We start from the raw sequence: 18,234 nt of genomic DNA, 5'->3' as shown, positions 1-18,234 counted from the left end.
GCATTAAGTTGATCTTTCTCTAGCTACAACTGTAACCCTACATTCTGCACCCTCTCCTTTCCTTCTCTATGAATGGTATACTTTGTATAGCTCACAAGAAACAATACTTTTCACTGTAAACCAGTACATGTGATAATAATAAATCAAATCAAAAAGTTACCATCTTCTCCTAGCTAATCTTGTTGGGATGAGATGAGGGGAGGGACTATAGTCTTTCTTTGTGACTGCCTCTGTACAGACATTGTGGAACTGGGGAAGGCACTGGTCTTTCTCTGTGACTGCCTCTCTACAGTTACAGTGGAACTGGAGAAGGCACTGGTCTTTCTCTGTGACTGCCTCTCTACAGTCACTGTGGAACTGGGGAAGGCACTGGCGTTTCTGTTAGACTGTGTCTCTATAGACATTGTGGCACTGGGGGAAGGCACTGGTCTTTCTCTGAGACCGCCTCTCTACAGTCACTGTGGAACTGGGGAAGGCACTAACTAGTCTTTCTATCAGACTGTCTCTCGCCTCTTTACAGTTATTCGCAATCTTTCCTGTGGAACTATCATTCAGAAAACAGCAGCAGCATCTCAGGAAATGAAGCACGAGTAACCTCGGTCTGGTTATTGAATTCTTGAAGAATTCCCAGCCCCTGTTTCACCATCCGGATACAAATGTACCTGACCAGAGGCTGGAGAAAATAGAGGCTGGGTAAATGAGGCTGGATAATTCGAGGCTGGATAAATGAGGCTGGAATACAGAGACTGAAAAATAGAGATTGGATAAAATAGTTGCTGCAGAAAGAGACTGGATAAAACAGCGACTGGGAAAAAATGCTGGAAAATTCAGGTTGAAGAAATTGAGACTAAATTGGGGCTGGGTGAATATTGGGACTGGGTGACTATTGGGACTGGGTGAATATTGAGTCTGGGTGAATACTGAGACTGGGTGAATATTGGGGCTAGGTGAATAATGAGTCTGGGTGAATAATGAGCATGGGCGAATATTGGGGCTAGGTGAATTTTGAGACTGGGTGACTATTGAGACTGGGTGAATATTGGGACTGGGTGACTATTGAGACTGGGTGGCTATTGAGACTGGGTGAATATTGAGACTGAGTGAATATTGGAACTGGGTGAATACTGAGACTGGGTGAATATTGGGACTGGGTGAATATTGGGGTGGGTGAATATTGAGACTGGGTGAATATTGGCACTGGGTGAATATAGGGACTGGTGAATATTGAGACTGGGTGATTTGGGACTGGATAATTGGGAAGTTTGGGGTGAACTTTCTCCCTGATGTGGGCAGTCTGATCAGTTTCACCGTGCCAGCTCAGACACAGCCGCGGATTCCTCCTGTCAACATCCATGTACCGCCCGGGAATCGACATGGGCTCCAGCAGCAGCAGCACCGCCGCCGACACCGGCAGCCCATCCACCGTCCCCGGCGGCAGGGCGGCGCGCCCGCAGCTGGTCACCGCCGCCGGCTTCGGGTGGGCGAGCGCGGCGCCGCCGCTCAATCTTACCGGGGACGGCAACCCGCCGTTCCTGACCGACGCCTGGCTCGTCCCGTCCGCCTTCGCCCTGATCATGCTGCTGGGACTGGTGGGGAACTCGCTGGTTATCTTTGTAGTCACCAAGCACCGGCAGATGAGGACAGCTACCAACTTCTACATCGGTGAGAGAGCCCCTTGAATTGGGACTGGATCCCTCTTTGTCAGATTCCAAATGCTAAACCCCTTACAAAAATATATATATAGCAAAAAAGATACCAGTGTCAGTCATGGGAAATGTGCAGATTAACTAAATGGCAATATTGCTTTAGACTTTAACCAGTGGAGGTTCAAAAATTGCCCTATATCCCCTCAAAAATCAATTCGACCAGTATTCTTAACCCCCAGCTTTAATACTGTTCCATTTTAAGTATACAGGAGCTGTATTCTTAACCCCCTGTTTAAATCATGTTCAATTTTTAAGTATACAGGAGCTGTATTCTTAACCCCCTGTTTAAATCGTGTTCAATTTTTAAGTATACAGGAGCTGTATTCTTAACCCCCTGTTTAAATTGTGTTCAATTTTTTAGTATACAGGAGCTGTATTCTTATCCCCCTGTTTAAATCGTGTTCAATTTTTAAGTATACAGGAGCTGTATTCTTATCCCCCTGTTTAAATCGTGTTCAATTTTTAAGTATACAGGAGCTGTATTCTTAACCCCCTGTTTAAATCGTGTTCAATTTTTAAGTATACAGGAGCTGTATTCTTAACCCCTGTTTAAATCGTGTTCAATTTTTAAGTATACAGGAGCTGTATTCTTATCCCCCTGTTTAAATCGTGTTCAATTTTTAAGTATACAGGAGCTGTATTCTTGACCCCCTGTTTAAATCGTGTTCAATTTTTAAGTGTACAGGAGCTGTATTCTTAACCCCTGTTTAAATCGTGTTCAATTTTTAAGTATACAGGAGCTGTATTCTTGACCCCCTGTTTAAATCGTGTTCAATTTTTAAGTATACAGGAGCTGTATTCTTGACCCCCTGTTTAAATCGTCTTCAATTTTTAAGTATACAGGAGCTGTATTCTTGACCCCCTGTTTAAATCGTGTTCAATTTTTAAGTATACAGGAGCTGTATTCTTAACCCCCTGTTTAAATCATGTTCAATTTTTAAGTATACAGGAGCTGTATTCTTAACCCCCTGTTTAAATCGTGTTCAATTTTTAAGTATACAGGAGCTGTATTCTTAACCCCTGTTTAAATCGTGTTCAATTTTTAAGTATACAGGAGCTGTATTCTTGACCCCCTGTTTAAATTGTGTTCAATTTTTAAGTATACAGGAGCTGTATTCTTGACCCCCTGTTTAAATCATGTTCAATTTTTAAGTGGACAGGAGCTGTATTCTTGACCCCCTGTTTAAATCATGTTCAATTTTTAAGTGGACAGGAGCTGTATTCTTATCCCCCTGTTTAAATCATTTTCAATTTTTAAGTGGACAGGAGCTGTATTCTTATCCCCCTGTTTAAATCGTGTTCCATTTTAAAGTGTACAGGAGCTGTATTAATCGCCTGTTTATTGCTGTTCCATTTTAAAGTGTTCAGGAGCTGTATTCTTATCTTCTGGTTTACTGGTGTTCATTTTTAAAATATACAGGAGGGCAGCATGATGGCACAGTGGTTAGCATTGCTGCCTCACAGTGCCAGGGACCCGCGTTCAATTCCCGGCTTGGGGTCACAGTCTGTGCAGAGTCTGCACCTTCTCCCTGTGTCTGCTTGGGTTTCCTCCGGGTGCTCCACAGTCCGAAAAGATGTGCTGGTTAGTTGGATTGGTCGTGCTAAATTGCCCCTAAGTTTCAGGGGGACTAGTTAGGGTAAATGTATGCGTGGGGTTGTGGTTGGTGCAGACTCAATGGGCCGAATGGCCTCCTTCTGCACTGTAGGATTCTATGATTTTAACCAGTTACCCTACTCCCCCAGAAAACAATCCAAACTAGTATTCTTATCCTCCTGTTTACAGGGGTTCCATTTTAAAGCATACTGGAGCTGTATTCTTATCCCCCGTTTTATTGGTATTCCATTTTAGAATCATAGAATAGAATCATAAGTTGGGATTTCCTACCGTGCTCTTCCCAAAACCGGAAAACCCTGCCGAGGTCAACAAGCCTTTCCATAGTCAGCCCCTCGCCTACTGCAATGCCTGTGGTGGGCAGTACAGACAATTCGCCCCATAGAATCCCTTCAGTGCAGAAGGAGGCCATGTGGCCCACCAAGCCTGTACCGACAACAATCTCACCCAGGCCCTATCCCCATGTACTTACCCAGCCAATCCCCCTGACACTAAGGGGCAATTTAGCATGGCTAATCCACCTAACCTGCACATCTTTGGACACTAAGGGGTAATTGAATTCAAATTCCATCCTCTGTCGTGGCAGGATGCGAAAATTCCCAAAGTTTCCAGATTTATAGTCTGGCACTAATACCACGAGGCCATCACCTGGTTAAAATTAAAGGTTTTATTTATTAATGTCACAAGTAGGCTTATGTTAACACTGCAGTGAAGTTACTGTGAAAATCCCCTAGTCGCCACACTCCTGTTCGGGTACACTGAGGGAGAATGTAGCATGGCCAATGCGCCCTAGCCAGCATGTCTTTTGGACTGTGGGTGGAAATTGGCACACCCGTAGGAAACCCACGCGGACATGGGGAGAACGTGCAATTGTCGCACAGACAGTGACCCAAGCCTAGAATCGAACCAGGGTCCCTGGCGCTGTGAGGTAGCAGTGCTAATCACTGTGTGATTGCGCCACCCATTTTAAGGTATACAGGAGCTGGTACTCCCTATTTTACTGGTGTTCAATTTTAAAGTATTGCGAGCAGTTTTGGGCCCCGTATCTGAGGAAGGATGTGCTGGCCTTGGAGAAGGTCCAGAGGAGGTTCTCAAGAATGATCCCGCAGTTGAAAGCCTTGACGTAATGAGAAGCGTTTGAGGACTCTGCGTCTGTACTTGATGGAGTTTGGAAGGATAGGAGGGGGGGCGGGGGGTGGTGGATCTTATTGAAACTTACAAAATATTGAGAGGCCTAGGTAGAGTGGATGAGGAGAGGATGTTTCCGCTAGTGGGAGAGACGAGAACTTGAGGGCACAACCTCCGACTGAAGGGACGTTCTTTTAAAGCTGAGATGAGGAGGAATTTCTTCATCCAGAGAGTGGTTAATCTGTGGAACTCATTGCCACAGAGGGCTGTGGAGGCCAGGTCATTGAGTGTCTTTAAGGTAGAGATAGATAAGTCCTTGACCAATAAGCGGATCGGGGGTAGGGGGGACAAGGCAAGAGAGTGGGGATGAGAATCATATCAACCATGATTGAATGGCAGAGCAGACTTGATGGGCCGAATGGCCTAATTCTACTCCTATAACTTATAGTCTAAGGTGGAACGTTTGTTCAGCAACAGATTGTTTCCAGTTCAGTTCCCAATAAAGTGAGACGGTTAGAATAACATTTTTTAAATTCAATGTCACTTTGCGTGAAACAGTTACCTGCACCATAAGAGATTTTCTCACTCAATGATTAGCTTCGTAATGCAAGTGAGCTCTGAGCTATTTAAATGCTGGTGATGCTGTAAGGGAGACTGTAGGGGTGAATAGGTGAGGGTTAACTATCTTACATTGGGATACGTTTTGGCTGGAGCTCAGTATTTCCAATGGAGTACAAAATAAGGTGAGGGAGTAGCTCTAAGCTTTGTCTTTGCTCAAATGCCCTCAGAAACAATGATTTGGCCTGCTTTGATACATAATGGACAATGGCAGTACTTGGGTAGCAGTTCCTGCTGACTGCAAGAACTCTGATGAACTAGGTCTCTTTCCCCTTTATATTGGCTTGCAGCCGTGTTGGGCTGCTTATATGGTGACATAGTGGTATTGTCATTAATAATCCAGATGCCCGGGGTAAAATTATGTTTATTTATTTATAAAGTTTGAGATCACACACCATCAAGTCTGCACTGACAACAATCCCACCCAGGCCCTATCCCCTTAACCCCACATATTTACCCTGTTAATTCCCCACTGACACTAAGGGGCAATTTAGCATGGCCTATCCACCTAACCTGCATATCTTTGGAGTGTGGGAGGAAACCGGAGCACCTGGAGGAAACCCACGCAGACACGGGGAGAATGTCCAAACTCCACAGAGACAGTGACCCAAGGCAAGAATTGAATCTGGGTCCCTAGTGCTGTGAGGCAGCAGTGCTAACAATTGTGCCACCATTTCCATTGAATTCTGAATCAGGATCTAACCCACAGTCCTTTCCAAAGGGCAATTCATAAATTAGCAATGCCGGGGTACAATGGAAAATTGCCATGGATGTGTTAATCAGTCAATTTGAAATCTTAGGCGTCTTGAAAAATTTGATCTGATTTTTTATTGTCGTGTGTATTGGCATACAGTGAAAAGTGTTGTTTCTTGTGCACTATACAGAGAAAGCATACCATTCATACAGAAGGAAAGGGGAGGGTGTAGAATGTAGTGTTACAGTCATAGCTAGGGTGTAGAGAAAGATCAACTTAATGCAAGGTGGGTCTATTCAAAAGTCTGACAGCAGCAGGGAAGAAACTGTTCTCGAGTTGGCTGGTACGTGACCTCAGACTTTTGTGTCTTTTACCCGACGGACAAAGGTGGAAGTGAGAATGTTTGGGATGTGTACTGCTTTGCAGTCAGAGTGTAAACAGAGTCAATGGATGGTTTGTGTGATGGATCGGGCGTCATTCATAACCCTTTATAATTCCTTGCAGTCTTGGGCAGAGCAGGAGCCATACCAAGCTGTGATACAACCAGAAAGAATGCTTTCTATGGTGCATCTATAGAAGTTGGTGAGAGTTGTAGCTGACATGACAAATTCCCTTTGCCTTCTGAGAAAGTAGAGCGTTGGTGGGCTTTTGTAGCTTTAGTGTTGGTGTGGAGGAACCAGGGCAGGTTATTGGTGATGTGGACACCTAAACATTTGAAGTTCTCAATTATTTCTAATTCATCCCCATTGATGTAGACAGGGGCAAGTTCTCCATTACGCTTCCTAACCCTACAGCAACTCGGCATTAAGTTTGCAGGCCAACAGGCAATATAAATACAGTGGAACCTGACCATTGAGCTAAAGTCATTCATGTAATGGCTTTGAAAGGCACCTATTAAGAGAACAGTGTGTCTGATTTGTGAGCTTTTAGGAACCACTTTCTATTCATCAGGATGGCTCTGCTGTGTTAGTGCAGTGATCAGTGAATGGGTCTTTCTAAAGCACAGAACATATTTGTACTCTGGGTGGATACACATGTTGACTATTTCAAATTGTGCATTTTGCATTGAAAAATAAACTTCCTTTTATAAAGACTCAACAAGGGCAACCAGGTTTACACTTTTCAAAACCTAACTGGGTAATTTTCCTGTCCTGCTCGCCACGGGAATCGTAGCCGGGGTGGGGGTAAGGGTTGGGGGGGAGGTGGTTGGGGGGGGTAGGGGTGGGGTGGGGGGTAGGCGATGCAAAGGTCTGTTGACCTGGGGCAGGATTTTCTGGTTTTGGGGTAAGCGCAGCCGCAAAATCCTACCCAAAATAAAAGGCTTACGTTCACCTGGTGCTCGCAATGCAAAGCGATGTAAATTAATTCGATATTCAGCGCTTCTTGTTCCAAATGCAAATGCAACAGCCATTTTGCACACAACAAAATCCCACTACGAGCCAGACAATGTTAATCTGTTTTTGCCATTGCTACCGCTAGGGCACTGCTACCTCGCAACGCCAGGGACATGGGCTCAATCCCTGGCTTGGGTCACTGTCTGTGCGGAGTTTGCATGTTCTCCCCGTGTCTGCGTGGATTTCCCCTGGGTGCTCCGGTTTCCTCCCACATTTTGAAAGATGCGCTGGTTAGGGTGCATTGACCCGAACAGGCGCTGGAATGTGGCGACTAGGGGATTTTCACAGTAACTTCATTGCAGTGTTAATGTGAGCCTACTTGTGACACTAATAAATAGAACCTTTAACTTTAACCAGGTGGTGGCCCAGTGGTATTAGCGCCAGACAGTGAGGGAACGGCCGATACATTTCCAGGTCAGGATGGTGAGTGGCTTGGAGGGAAACTTGCGGGCGGTGGCGTTCCCAGGTATCTGCTGCCCTTGTCCTCCGAGATGGAAGGGCTGGTGGGTTTGGAAGGTGCTGTCTAAGGAGCCTTGGTGAGTTTCTGCAGTAGGTGGTACGCACTGCTTGCTGGAGTTTGAGGGAGCGACTGCAGAAGCTGCTGAATGGGATGCTAATGAATAATCAGGCTGCTTTGACCGGGATGATTTTGAGTTTCTTGAGCGTTATTGGAAAATTCTCCCCAGGTTTATTTGATCTGATTTATTATTGTCACGTGTATTAGTATACAGTGAAAAGTACTGTTTCTTGCGCGCTATTCAGACAAAGCATGCCGTTCATAGAGAAGGAAAGGAGAGGGTGCAGAATGTAGTGTTACAGTCATAGCTAGGGTGTAGAGAAAGATCAACTTAAGTAGGTCCATTCAAAAGTTTGACAGCAGCAGGGAAGAAGCTGTTCTTCAGTTGGGTAGTACGTGACCTCAGACTTTTTCTATCCTTTTCCTGGTGGAAGAAGGTGGAAGACAGAATGTCTGGGGTGTGTAGGCTCCTTGATTATGCTGGCTGCTTTTCTGAGGCAGCAGGAAAGTAAACTCAGTCAATGGATGGGAGGCTGGTTTGTCTGATGGACTGGGGCTACGTTCTTGTGGTTTCTTGTGATCTTGGTCTGAGCAGAAGCCACACCAAACTGTGATACAACCAGAAAGGATGCTTTCTATGGTGCATCTGTAAAAGTTGGTGAGAGTCGTAGCGGACCATGCCAAATTTCCTTAGCCTCCTGAGAAAGTAGAGGTGTTGGTGGGGCTTTCTTAACTACAGCATTGGCATGACGGGGCCCAGGACAGGTTGTTAGTGACCTGGACACCTAGAAATTTGAAGCTCTCATGAACTTTAACATGAAATACTAGAATCAAGTCCTGGGTTTGGAAAGCATGCAATGAGTAGGCTCAGAGAATCATAGGACACTACAGTGCAGAAAGAGGCCCTTTGGCCCATCGAGTCTGCACCGACCACAATCCCACCCAGGCCTTACCCCCATATCCCTACATATTTCACCCGCTAATCCAAGCTTCTCAGGACACTAAGGGGCAATTTTTCAGCATGGCCAATCAACCTAAGCCGCACATCTTTGGACTGTGGGAGGAAACCGGAGCACCTGGAGGAAACCCTTGGAGACACGAGGAGAATGTGCAAACTCCACACAGACAGTGACCCGAGCCGTGAATCGAACCCAGGTCCCTGGAGCTGTGAAGCAGCAGTGCTAACCACTGTGCTACCTTGCTGCCCCTTTACATTAAGGATTGTAAATTTGGAAAGCCACCTTACTGTGGATTTTATCTCCTGCCAACAAGGCACATTTATCTCCACTGTTGTAGGTAATAGGATTTTGGAATCATGCTGTCCTTGAATAGTTCAGGCAATCAACACCAAATGATTCACATTTAGATCATTTACGTTCTTTGTAGACGATTCCGGGAATCAATTTCTTAGTACTCCGGCAGCAAGAATTGGAAATCATTAACCATATCAAGAGAAACTAGTTACAGACCAATGGCACAGTGCATCCAATCTGCGCACAGCAAGACCCAACACACACCCACTCAAAGAGAAGTACCTCCCTTTTATAATCTATTAAAGAGTGTGTGAGAAACAGTACGATCTGCCTACAGCAATTTTTAGTGCTTAACTCAAATAACTACCCAAGGCTATCTTTAAAAGAAACAAGTAACACTTTATTCTTCTAACTAACAGTAACCGGGTTAATTAAACTGTTAACAAACTGAATGAAACAAGATGCTAATGGAATGTTGTTTAGATAATTGCAATTCCGACTTACTAACAAACAAAAATAGAATTTTTAATCGTCACTCTCCATGTCAATCGTCTTAGATCATAGATCATAGAAAGGCAGGAGAATGAGGATGAGACAAAGATTAGCTATGATTGAATGGTGGGCAGACTGGATGGACTGAGTGGCTTAATTCTGCTCCTATATCTTATGGTCTTATGGGAGTGGTTTTGTACCCCCTGATGACGTACCAAAATTCGCATTTTGGATTGGTTTACAATTTATCAAAACACCAAATTCAAATTTGATTATCCACTGCTATTCAAATACCTAGTTCAGATTGATTGGTAAATATTCAAAAACATGTTCTAGTTTAAACACCTAAAGTCTGCTACCAAAGCAACCCCGTTGTTTTTGCCTGATACATTGTTTCAGTCTGGATACTGGGCGCACCTACAGCTCATCAGTACAGTAGAAACTAAAATGATTTTTATACAGACATTTTTGCAACTCTTAACATTTTCATAGTTTTTTTATAACTTTATAAACACTAACTTCACAATAGTTCTCATCCCTGTTTTAAGAAGGAGAATGCTTGGTTAAATTAATCTGTTGCCAATCTGGAACTGCGAGTACTAAGAACTCACTTTTTCCTTTTTCTCCCCCTCTCTTTCTTTACTTTCAGCTAACCTGGCAATGACTGACATCATATTCCTGGTATGTTGTGTCCCATTCACAGCCACTCTCTACCCTCTGCCCAGCTGGATATTTGGAGACTTCATGTGCAAGTTTGTCAATTATTTACAGCAGGTAACAAGGGAAGCCTTCTGGGATTGAACCGCGATCAGCGTTGGCTCACCATTATTCAGTGACAAAAGATTTGGTCACATGGCCCCGGGGGAGGCGGGGTGGGGAGGATGTGGGAGGCAGGAGGGCGTGTGGAGACGACGCTTTTGGATTGAAGTATGGCTGGGCTGTGCTAAAAAGTTTATTTATTAGTGTCACAAGTAGGCTTACATTAACACTGCAATGAAGTTACTGTGAAAATCCCCTAGTCGCCACACTCCCGCACCTATTTGGGTACACTGAGGGAGAATTTAGCGTGGCCAATCCAGGAGCTTGGGATGTAGGTATGAATATCAACGGAAAGTTCGGAATGGATTCAAAAGATGTGTGGATTTAGGGATAGATTTGCCATTTTGTCTTTCTCCCCAAAGTAACAGAGATCATCGAATTATAGAATCTCTACAGCGCAGAAGGAGGCCATTCAGCCCTCAAGCCTGCACCAACAATACTCTCACCCAGCCCCTCGCCCTGTAACCCCACTAATCCCTCCTGACACTAAGGGGCAATTTCTTAGCATGGCCAATCCACATAACTCGCACAACTTTGGAGTGTGGGAGGAAACTGGAGCACCTGGAGGAAACCCATGCAGACACGGGGAGAACGTGCAAACTCCATACAGATAGTGATCCAAGCTGGGAATCGAAGCCAGGTCCCTGGCATTGTGAGGCAGCAGTGCTAACCACTGGGCCACTGTGTTGCTCAGATGATTCAATGTGGATTCTGACTTAATAGAGGTTTATAAGATGATGAGGGGGGATAGATAGAGTGGACATGCGGAGACTATTTCCTCAGTTGGATGTAGCTATTACTAGGGGGCATAACTATAAGGTTCATGGTGGGAGATATAGGAGGGTTGTCCAAGGTAGATTCTTTACTCAGAGAGTGGCTGGGATGTGGAATGCACTGCCTGCTGTGATAGGGGAGTCGGACACTTTAGGAACTTTCAAGCGGTTATTGGATAGGCACATGGAGCACACCAGAATGATAGGGAGTGGGATAGCTTGATCTTGGGTTTGGACATAGCTCGGCACAACTTTGAGGGCCGAAGGGCCTGTACTGTGCTGAATTGTTCGATGTTCTACGTATGGAAGCTAAGATTTGAGGGATATAGGGAGTTGTGAGGGGGGTGCGAGGAATGCATACAAAAGGAAATTACCTCATGGATTTAGTCTGTCCTGAACTGTCATTGTTAATGCCAGGGAGTGAGTTTACACACAGGTCAGGATGGGGTAATGCCACTGGGATGGGCAATTTATCATGGCTAATTCATCTAACCTTCACATCTTTGGACACTAAGGGACACGATGCTCTTTCAGAAGCCGGTGTGGATTCAATGGGCCAAATGGCCTCCTTCTGCACTGTAGTGATTCTATGGATCAGGAGTTAGAACCCAAACTGGCTTCCTCCCCATTTCTCACCCTCACTCTTTCAGAAAGGAATCAGGAAGGACTTCTCACGCAAGAATGGAAGCAAAAACCTCTTTCACCTCAGAAGGATTTGGAATCCAGCCAAAGCTTTCAAAGCCTTAATTGATGAGCTTTTGTTGGATAGGATTTCACAGGGATTTACGTATGGAACTGTGGATAAAAGGGGTTGAGGTACAAATCAGGCAGGTTCTATTCAAAATGATCTAGTCCTTTTCCTAATGGTCTTTAGAAGAGACGGGGGGCAAGTTAGGCCCCATTTGGAGTATTGTGTGCAGCTCTGGGCATCACACTACCGGAAGATTATGGAAGCCCTGGAGAAAGTGCACAGAAGGTCCACCAGGATGTTGCCTGGTCTCGAGGGCGAGGGTGATGAGGATTGGTTGAATAAACTAGGATTGTTTTCACTGGAAAGGGAGAGGATGAGGAGAGAGCTGATAGAGGTCTAGAAAATTATGAGAGGCACACCCCCAGGGTGGACAGTCAGATGTTTCTCCCCCAGGGTGGAAGTGTCAATTACACAGGGAGGCACAGGTTCAAGGTGAGAGGGGGAAAGTTTAAGGGAGGTTTTTCACTGAGAGAGTGGTGGGTGCCTGGAACGTGCTGCCAGAGGAGATGGTGGAAGCAGGAACGTTAGCGACATTTAAGAGGCATCTGGATGGGTCCATGATTAGAGAGGGGAATAGAGAGATACAGAGTAAGGGCAGAAGGTTTTCTTCAGTTTATTTAGGGCTTCATGGTCAGTACGGGCTTGGAGGGCTGAAGGGTCTGTTCCTGCGCTGTACTGTTCTTTGTTCTAGAGCAGGAGGAAGGTATTTGTAATCTGCAGTTTGAACAGCTAATGTGTCTTTCCATTCCTCTGCCCCCTCTACTCTCTCTCTCTGTAGGTTACCGTCCAGGCCACATGTATCACGCTAACTGCTATGAGCGTGGATCGCTGCTATGCAACTGTTTACCCACTCAGATCCCTCCGGCGCCGTACGCCCAGGCTGGCAATGGCAGTCAGCATAGCCATCTGGATCGGTGAGTACGACTGAAAGACAAATTCACCGATGAGGTGAAAGAGAACGTCGGCAGACACAGAATCCACAGTAATTCCATGGACATTTTGGTTATAGACTCTTGTACAAGTCCAGGGGAGCGAGGGAGGACAATCCCTTGGGCACTGTCCATAACACGAAGGAGGATAGGTGGCATCTCGGCAAATATAATCATACAATCATAGAATCCCTACAGTTGCGGGAGCAGGCCATTCAGCCCATTGAGTCAGCACTGACTCTCTGACAGAATACCTTATCCAGGCCCTCCCTCCTATCTATCCATAACCCCACATATTTACATAGCCAATCCACTGAACCTGTACATCTTTGGAAACTAAGGGGCAATTTAGCATGGCCAATCCACCTAACCTGCATATCTTTGGACCGTGAAAGGAAACCGGAGCACTGGGAGGAAACTCACGCAGACACGGGGAGAACGTGCAAACTGCATATGACAGTTGTCCAAGGCCAGGAATCAAATGTGGGTCCCTGGCGCTGTGAGGCAGCAGTGTTAACCACTGGGCTACCGTGTCATCCCACAGAGGATGGGGGGGTCGGGGGGGGCTGCTTTCTGAATAACTATCATTTCTTTCCCTTCACCCGGTCAAATCTGCTCCTCCTTTCCTTCGCTCCTTGTCTTTGGCAGGTTCCTTCATTCTGTCAGTGCCCATGGCGATGTACCACAGAATCGAGTGGGGCTATTGGTACGGGCTGCAGACTTACTGCATCGAGGCGTTCCCCAGCGATTCACAGCAGAAAGCCTTCATTGTGTACACGTTCCTGGCCGTCTACCTTCTCCCCCTGGTCACCATCTGCGTGTGTTACACCATCATGCTGAAACGGGTGGGGCGGCCCATGGTGGAACCCATCGACAGCAACTATCAGGTGAACGGAACATCACCCACTTTTATATCGTGCTTTTCATGAGACTTTGCCACAGAGGGCTGTGGAGGCCAGGTCATTGAGTGTTTTTATTCATTCGCGGGACATGGTTGTTGCTGGCTGGGCCAGCATTTATTGCCCATCCCTAGTTGCCCTTGAGAAGGTGGGGGTGAGCTGCCTTCCTGAATCGCTGCTGTGGGTTAACCCACGATGCCGTTAGGGAGGGAATTCCAGGATTTTGACCCAGCGACTGCCAAGGAACGGCCAATATATTTCCAAGTCAGGGTGGTGAGTGGCTTGGAGGGGAACTTGCAGGTGGTGGTGTTCCCCATGTATCTGCTGCCCTTGTCCTTCTAGATGGAAGTGGTGTGGGTTTGGAAGGTGCTGTCTAAGGATTTTTGGTGATTAGCTGCAGTGCATCTTGTAGATGGTACACACTGCTGCTACTGAGTGCCGGTGACAGAGGGAGTGGACGTGGTGCTAATCAAGTGGGGGCTGCTTTGTCCTGGATGGTGTCGAGCTTCTTGAGTGTTTGGGAGCTGCACCCATCCATCACACTCCTGACTTGTGCCTTATCGAGGGTGGACAGGCTTTGGGGGAGTCAGGAGGTGAGTTACTCGCCGCAGGATTCCCAGCCTCTGAGCTGCTCTGGAAGGAGCTGTGTTTATGTGGCTGGGTCCCAGTGCAGCTTCTGAAGATGAAGGATGGGTGACAAATGCTGGCTTAGCCAATACGCCCACATTCCAGGAATGAAAAAGAGTAAAGTCCCATTAACTCTGGCTGTTTAAGTGATGCTCAGTTTATTGAGTAAGGAGAAAGTCGTGTGTCTCTTTTAAAAATGTGCTCCAGTGTTTAGAGGTGGGAGGTGTCTGGGGAGGGCCACATTTCACCGGGACACATTTCCTGTCAGAAGTTGGGAATTACATTTTAATTTAAAAGTCTAATTTAATTTGCTTGAACACACAGAATAGATTTATTTCTGTCGCGGGTTGTAACAGTGGCCGTCAGTGACTAATTATCCCAGTTAAAATTCTGTCTCTGACCAATTGCACAGTCCTGCTCAGCAACTCCCTCTGGTGGTTTCAGTCTGGTCTGTGTGTGTGTGTGTGTGTGTGTGTCTGTGTGTGTGTGTGTGTGTTTGTGTGTGTGTGTGTGTGTGTGTGTGTGAATCACAGGAATAGGGGTGCAGAGGGATGGGAGGAGGGAGGAGGGAGGGCACAAAGCTGCTTAACGATTAAGGGGGAGGGTTTTTTTTAACCACTAAGCTAATCCCAATTGCCCGCATCTGGCCCATATCACTCTACACCCATCGTACCCGTGTAACTGTCTAAACGCTTTTTAAAAGACAAAATTGTACCCGTCTCTACTACTACCTCTGGCAGCTTTTTCCAGACACTCACCACCCTCTGTGCCCCTCTGGATCCTTTTGTATCTCTTCCCTCTCACCTTAAACCTATGCCCTCTAGTTTTAGACTCCCCTACCTTTGGAAAAAGATATTGACTATCTACCTTATCTATGCCTCTCATTATTCTATAAGATTCACCCTTCAGCCTTCTATGAAAAAAGTCCCAGTCTATCCAGCCTTTCCTTATAACTCATACCATTGAGACCTGGTAACCTCCTAGTAAATCTTTTCCGCACTCTTTCTAGTTTAATAATATCCTTTCTATAACAGGGTGACGAGAACTGTACACAGTATTCCAAATGTGGCCTTACCAATGTCTTGTACAACTTCAACAAGACATCCCAACTCCTGTATTCTGACCAATGAAACCATGCATGCCGAATGCCTTCTTCACCACTGTATCCACCTGTGACACCACTTTCAAGGAGCTATGAACATATTCCCCCAGATCTCTTTGTTCTGTAACTCTCCCCAATGCCCTACCATTAACTGAGTAAGTCCTGCCCTGGTTCAATCTATCAAAATGCATCACCTCGCATTTATCTAAATTAAATTCCATCTGCCATTCGTCAGCCCACTGGCCCAATTGATCAAAATCCCGTTGCAATTGGAGATAACTTTCTTCACTGTCCAATGTGCTACCAATCTTGGTGTCATCTGCAAACTTACTAACCATGCCCCCCTATATTCTCACCCAAATCATTAATATAAATGATAAATAACAGTGGGCCCAGCACCAATCCCTGAGGCGCACCGCTGGTCACAGGCCTCCAGTTTGAAAGATAACCCTCTACAACCACTACTGTCAGGTGGTATAGCAGGCTTGAGGGGCTGAATGACCTTTCCTGTTCCTAATACAGACATTTGGATATTATTCTGGGATGAAAGTGGCTCACTGCCTTTTATCATTCACAATTAACTTTCAGACAGAGAGTAGAATGATAGGTGGAGATGTGTTTGTTACTGATGGAGGTGGGCTTTGTGGAGTGAGATTGCCTGGACAGGACAGGTAATGGGCTCGCAGTGAATCAGTGCACATCACTCTCAACAGTCTTTAGAATTAATATCAACCTTGTCCTTTCGTCTGCTTACCTTCTGTCCCACTCAATCCTGGTACGTTTGTGTTTTGTGAGGTTTGAAATATTGTTATAAAGCTGTGTTGTGTGTAGGTATTGACAATATATTGTAGTGAGAAGCAGCAAAGAATGGAGTCTTCAGACTCACTAATCACAAAACAACATGTGTGTGTGTGTATGCATATGTGTCTGCGTGTTTGCATGTGTGTACGAATCTATGTGTCTGCGTATCTGGGTGTATGTGCGTGTGTGGGTGTACATGCGCATGTGTCTGCCTGTCTATATGTGTGGATCTACTTGTTTGAGCATTGCATGGGTGTACATGCATATGTGCCTGCTCATTGCGTGGATGTATGTGCATGTGTGTCTGCGTGTTTGCCTGGGTGTACGTGTGTATGTATCTGCGCATTGTGTGGGTGTACATGTGTATGTGTCTGCATGTTTGTGTGGGTGTGTGTGCGTGTGTGTCTGCGTGTTTGTGTGGGTGTGTGTGCATATGTGTCTGCGTGTTTATGTGGGTGTACATATGTATGTGTAGGTTAGGTGGATTGCCCATGCTAAATTGCCCCTTAGTGTTGACTCTGTCAGTGAGTCGGTGCAGATTTGATGGGCTGGATGGCCTCCTTCTGCACTGTAGGGATTCAGCCTGCAGGTGCAGCAGGTGGTCAGGAAGGCGAATGGGATGCTGGCCTTCATAGCGAGGGGGATTGAATATAAAAGTAGGGAGGTCTTGCTGCAGCTGTATAGGGCATTGGTGAGGCCGCAGCTGGAGTACTGTGTGCAGTTTTGGGCGCCGTACTTACGCAAGGATATTTTGGCCTTGGAGGGAGTGCAGAGGAGGTTTACTAGGCTGATGCCGGAGTTGAGGGGGTTGAACTATGAGGAGAGGCTGAATAAACTAGGCTTGTACTCGTTAGAGTTTAGAAGAATGAGGGGAGATCTCGTTGAGACATATAAGATGTTGAATGGGATGGATAGGATAGAGGTGGAGAGGCTCTTCCCGCTCAAAAAAGACAGTAGGACTAGGGGGCACAGCCTCAAGATAAAGGGAGGGCGGTTTAGAACGGAGTTGAGGAGGAACTTCTTCACTCAAAGGGTGGTGAATCTCTGGAATTCTCTGCCCGTTGAAGTGGTGGAGGCTGCCTCGCTAAATATTTTTAAGATGCGGGTTTTTGATAAGCGAGGGGATTAAGGGTTATGGGGACTGGGCAGGAAAGTGGAACTGAGCCACGACAGATCAGCCATGATCTTATTGAATGGCGGGGCAGGCTCGAAGGGCCAGATGGCCTACTCCTGCTCCTATTTCTTATGTTCTTATAGTCGTGTGTGTGTGTGTGTGTGTGTGTGTGTGTGTGTGTGTGTGTGTGTGTGTGTGTGTGTGTGTGTGTGTGTGTGCAGGAAGCCCCCATTAATTCTCTCCATCCCCTCTTTTACAGCAAGTACATCATTTATCAGAGAGATCAATCACCATGAGAGCCAAGGTCACCAAGATGGTGGTGGTGATTGTCTTGTTGTTCACCATCTGCTGGGGCCCCATCCAACTCTTCATCCTCTTCCAAGGTTTCTACACAAACTTCCATGCCAACTACGCCACTTACAAGATTAAGACCTGGGCCCACTGCATGTCATACGCCAACTCCTCGATCAACCCCATCGTCTACGCCTTCATGGGCGAGAGTTTCAGGAAGTCGTTTAAGAAAGCTTTCCCCTTTATGTTCAAGAAGCGAGTGAGAGACAGCAATGGCTCCAGGAACGCAGAAATGAAGTTTGTCACGGAGGAGTCTTAAGCTCTTGGGAGATGGGCAATCGATTAGAAAGAGAATGGAACAGAGTGAAATTCCTCAACATTAACTCTACACTTCCTTCTTTTGAATCCATGCTCCATGTACAGCTAATCTGTGGGCAGCACGGTGGCACAGTGGTTAACGCAGCTGCCTTTCGGCGCCAGGGACCCGGGTTCAATTCCCGACTTGGGTCACTGTCTGTGTGGAGTTTGCATGTTCTCCCTGTGTCTGCGTGGGTTTCCTCCTGGTGCTCCGGTTTCCTCTCGCACAATCCCAAAGACGTGCATTGGCCATGCTAAATTCCCCCTCAGTGTACCCGAACAGATATCTCTCTCTCTCTTACACACACACATGCACACAGACATCTCTCCCGCACAGACAGACATCTCTCTCCCTTT

The 18,234-nt window shown here is 46.2% G+C and overlaps 1 protein-coding gene across 1 annotated transcript; it reads left to right on the top strand.

Moving 5' to 3' along the window:
* Nucleotides 1–1,559: 1,559 nt before the first annotated feature.
* On the top strand, nucleotides 1,560–17,980 carry LOC145361124 (G-protein coupled receptor 54-like). The gene is made up of 5 exons (XM_080216743.1): nucleotides 1,560–1,662; nucleotides 10,064–10,188; nucleotides 12,536–12,671; nucleotides 13,335–13,573; nucleotides 17,489–17,980. Exons 1-5 carry the CDS (start codon nucleotides 1,575–1,577, stop codon nucleotides 17,837–17,839), a joined length of 939 nt encoding a protein of 312 aa, XP_080072869.1. The 5' UTR covers nucleotides 1,560–1,574; the 3' UTR covers nucleotides 17,840–17,980.
* The last annotated feature ends 254 nt before the right edge of the window (nucleotides 17,981–18,234 follow it).

This window comes from Carcharhinus amblyrhynchos, chromosome 33, assembly GCF_965287045.1.
Source record: "Carcharhinus amblyrhynchos chromosome 33, sCarAmb.v2.hapA, whole genome shotgun sequence".
Taxonomy (NCBI): Eukaryota; Metazoa; Chordata; class Chondrichthyes; order Carcharhiniformes; family Carcharhinidae; genus Carcharhinus; species Carcharhinus amblyrhynchos.
The sequence above is the reverse complement of the archived record's forward strand: the minus strand, read 5'-3'. Positions and strand labels throughout refer to the sequence as shown.

What these genes read in the sequence shown, in the direction of transcription:
- LOC145361124 (XM_080216743.1), top strand. Translation starts at nt 1,575, where the DNA reads ATGCTGCTGGGACTGGTGGGGAACTCGCTGGTTATCTTTGTAGTCACC. An exon ending in TTGTCAATTATTTACAGCAG is followed by an intron (nt 10,189 to 12,535) that starts GTAACAAGGGAA and finishes CTCTCTCTGTAG; the next exon opens with GTTACCGTCCAGGCCACATG. An exon ending in CAGCATAGCCATCTGGATCG is followed by an intron (nt 12,672 to 13,334) that starts GTGAGTACGACT and finishes TGTCTTTGGCAG; the next exon opens with GTTCCTTCATTCTGTCAGTG.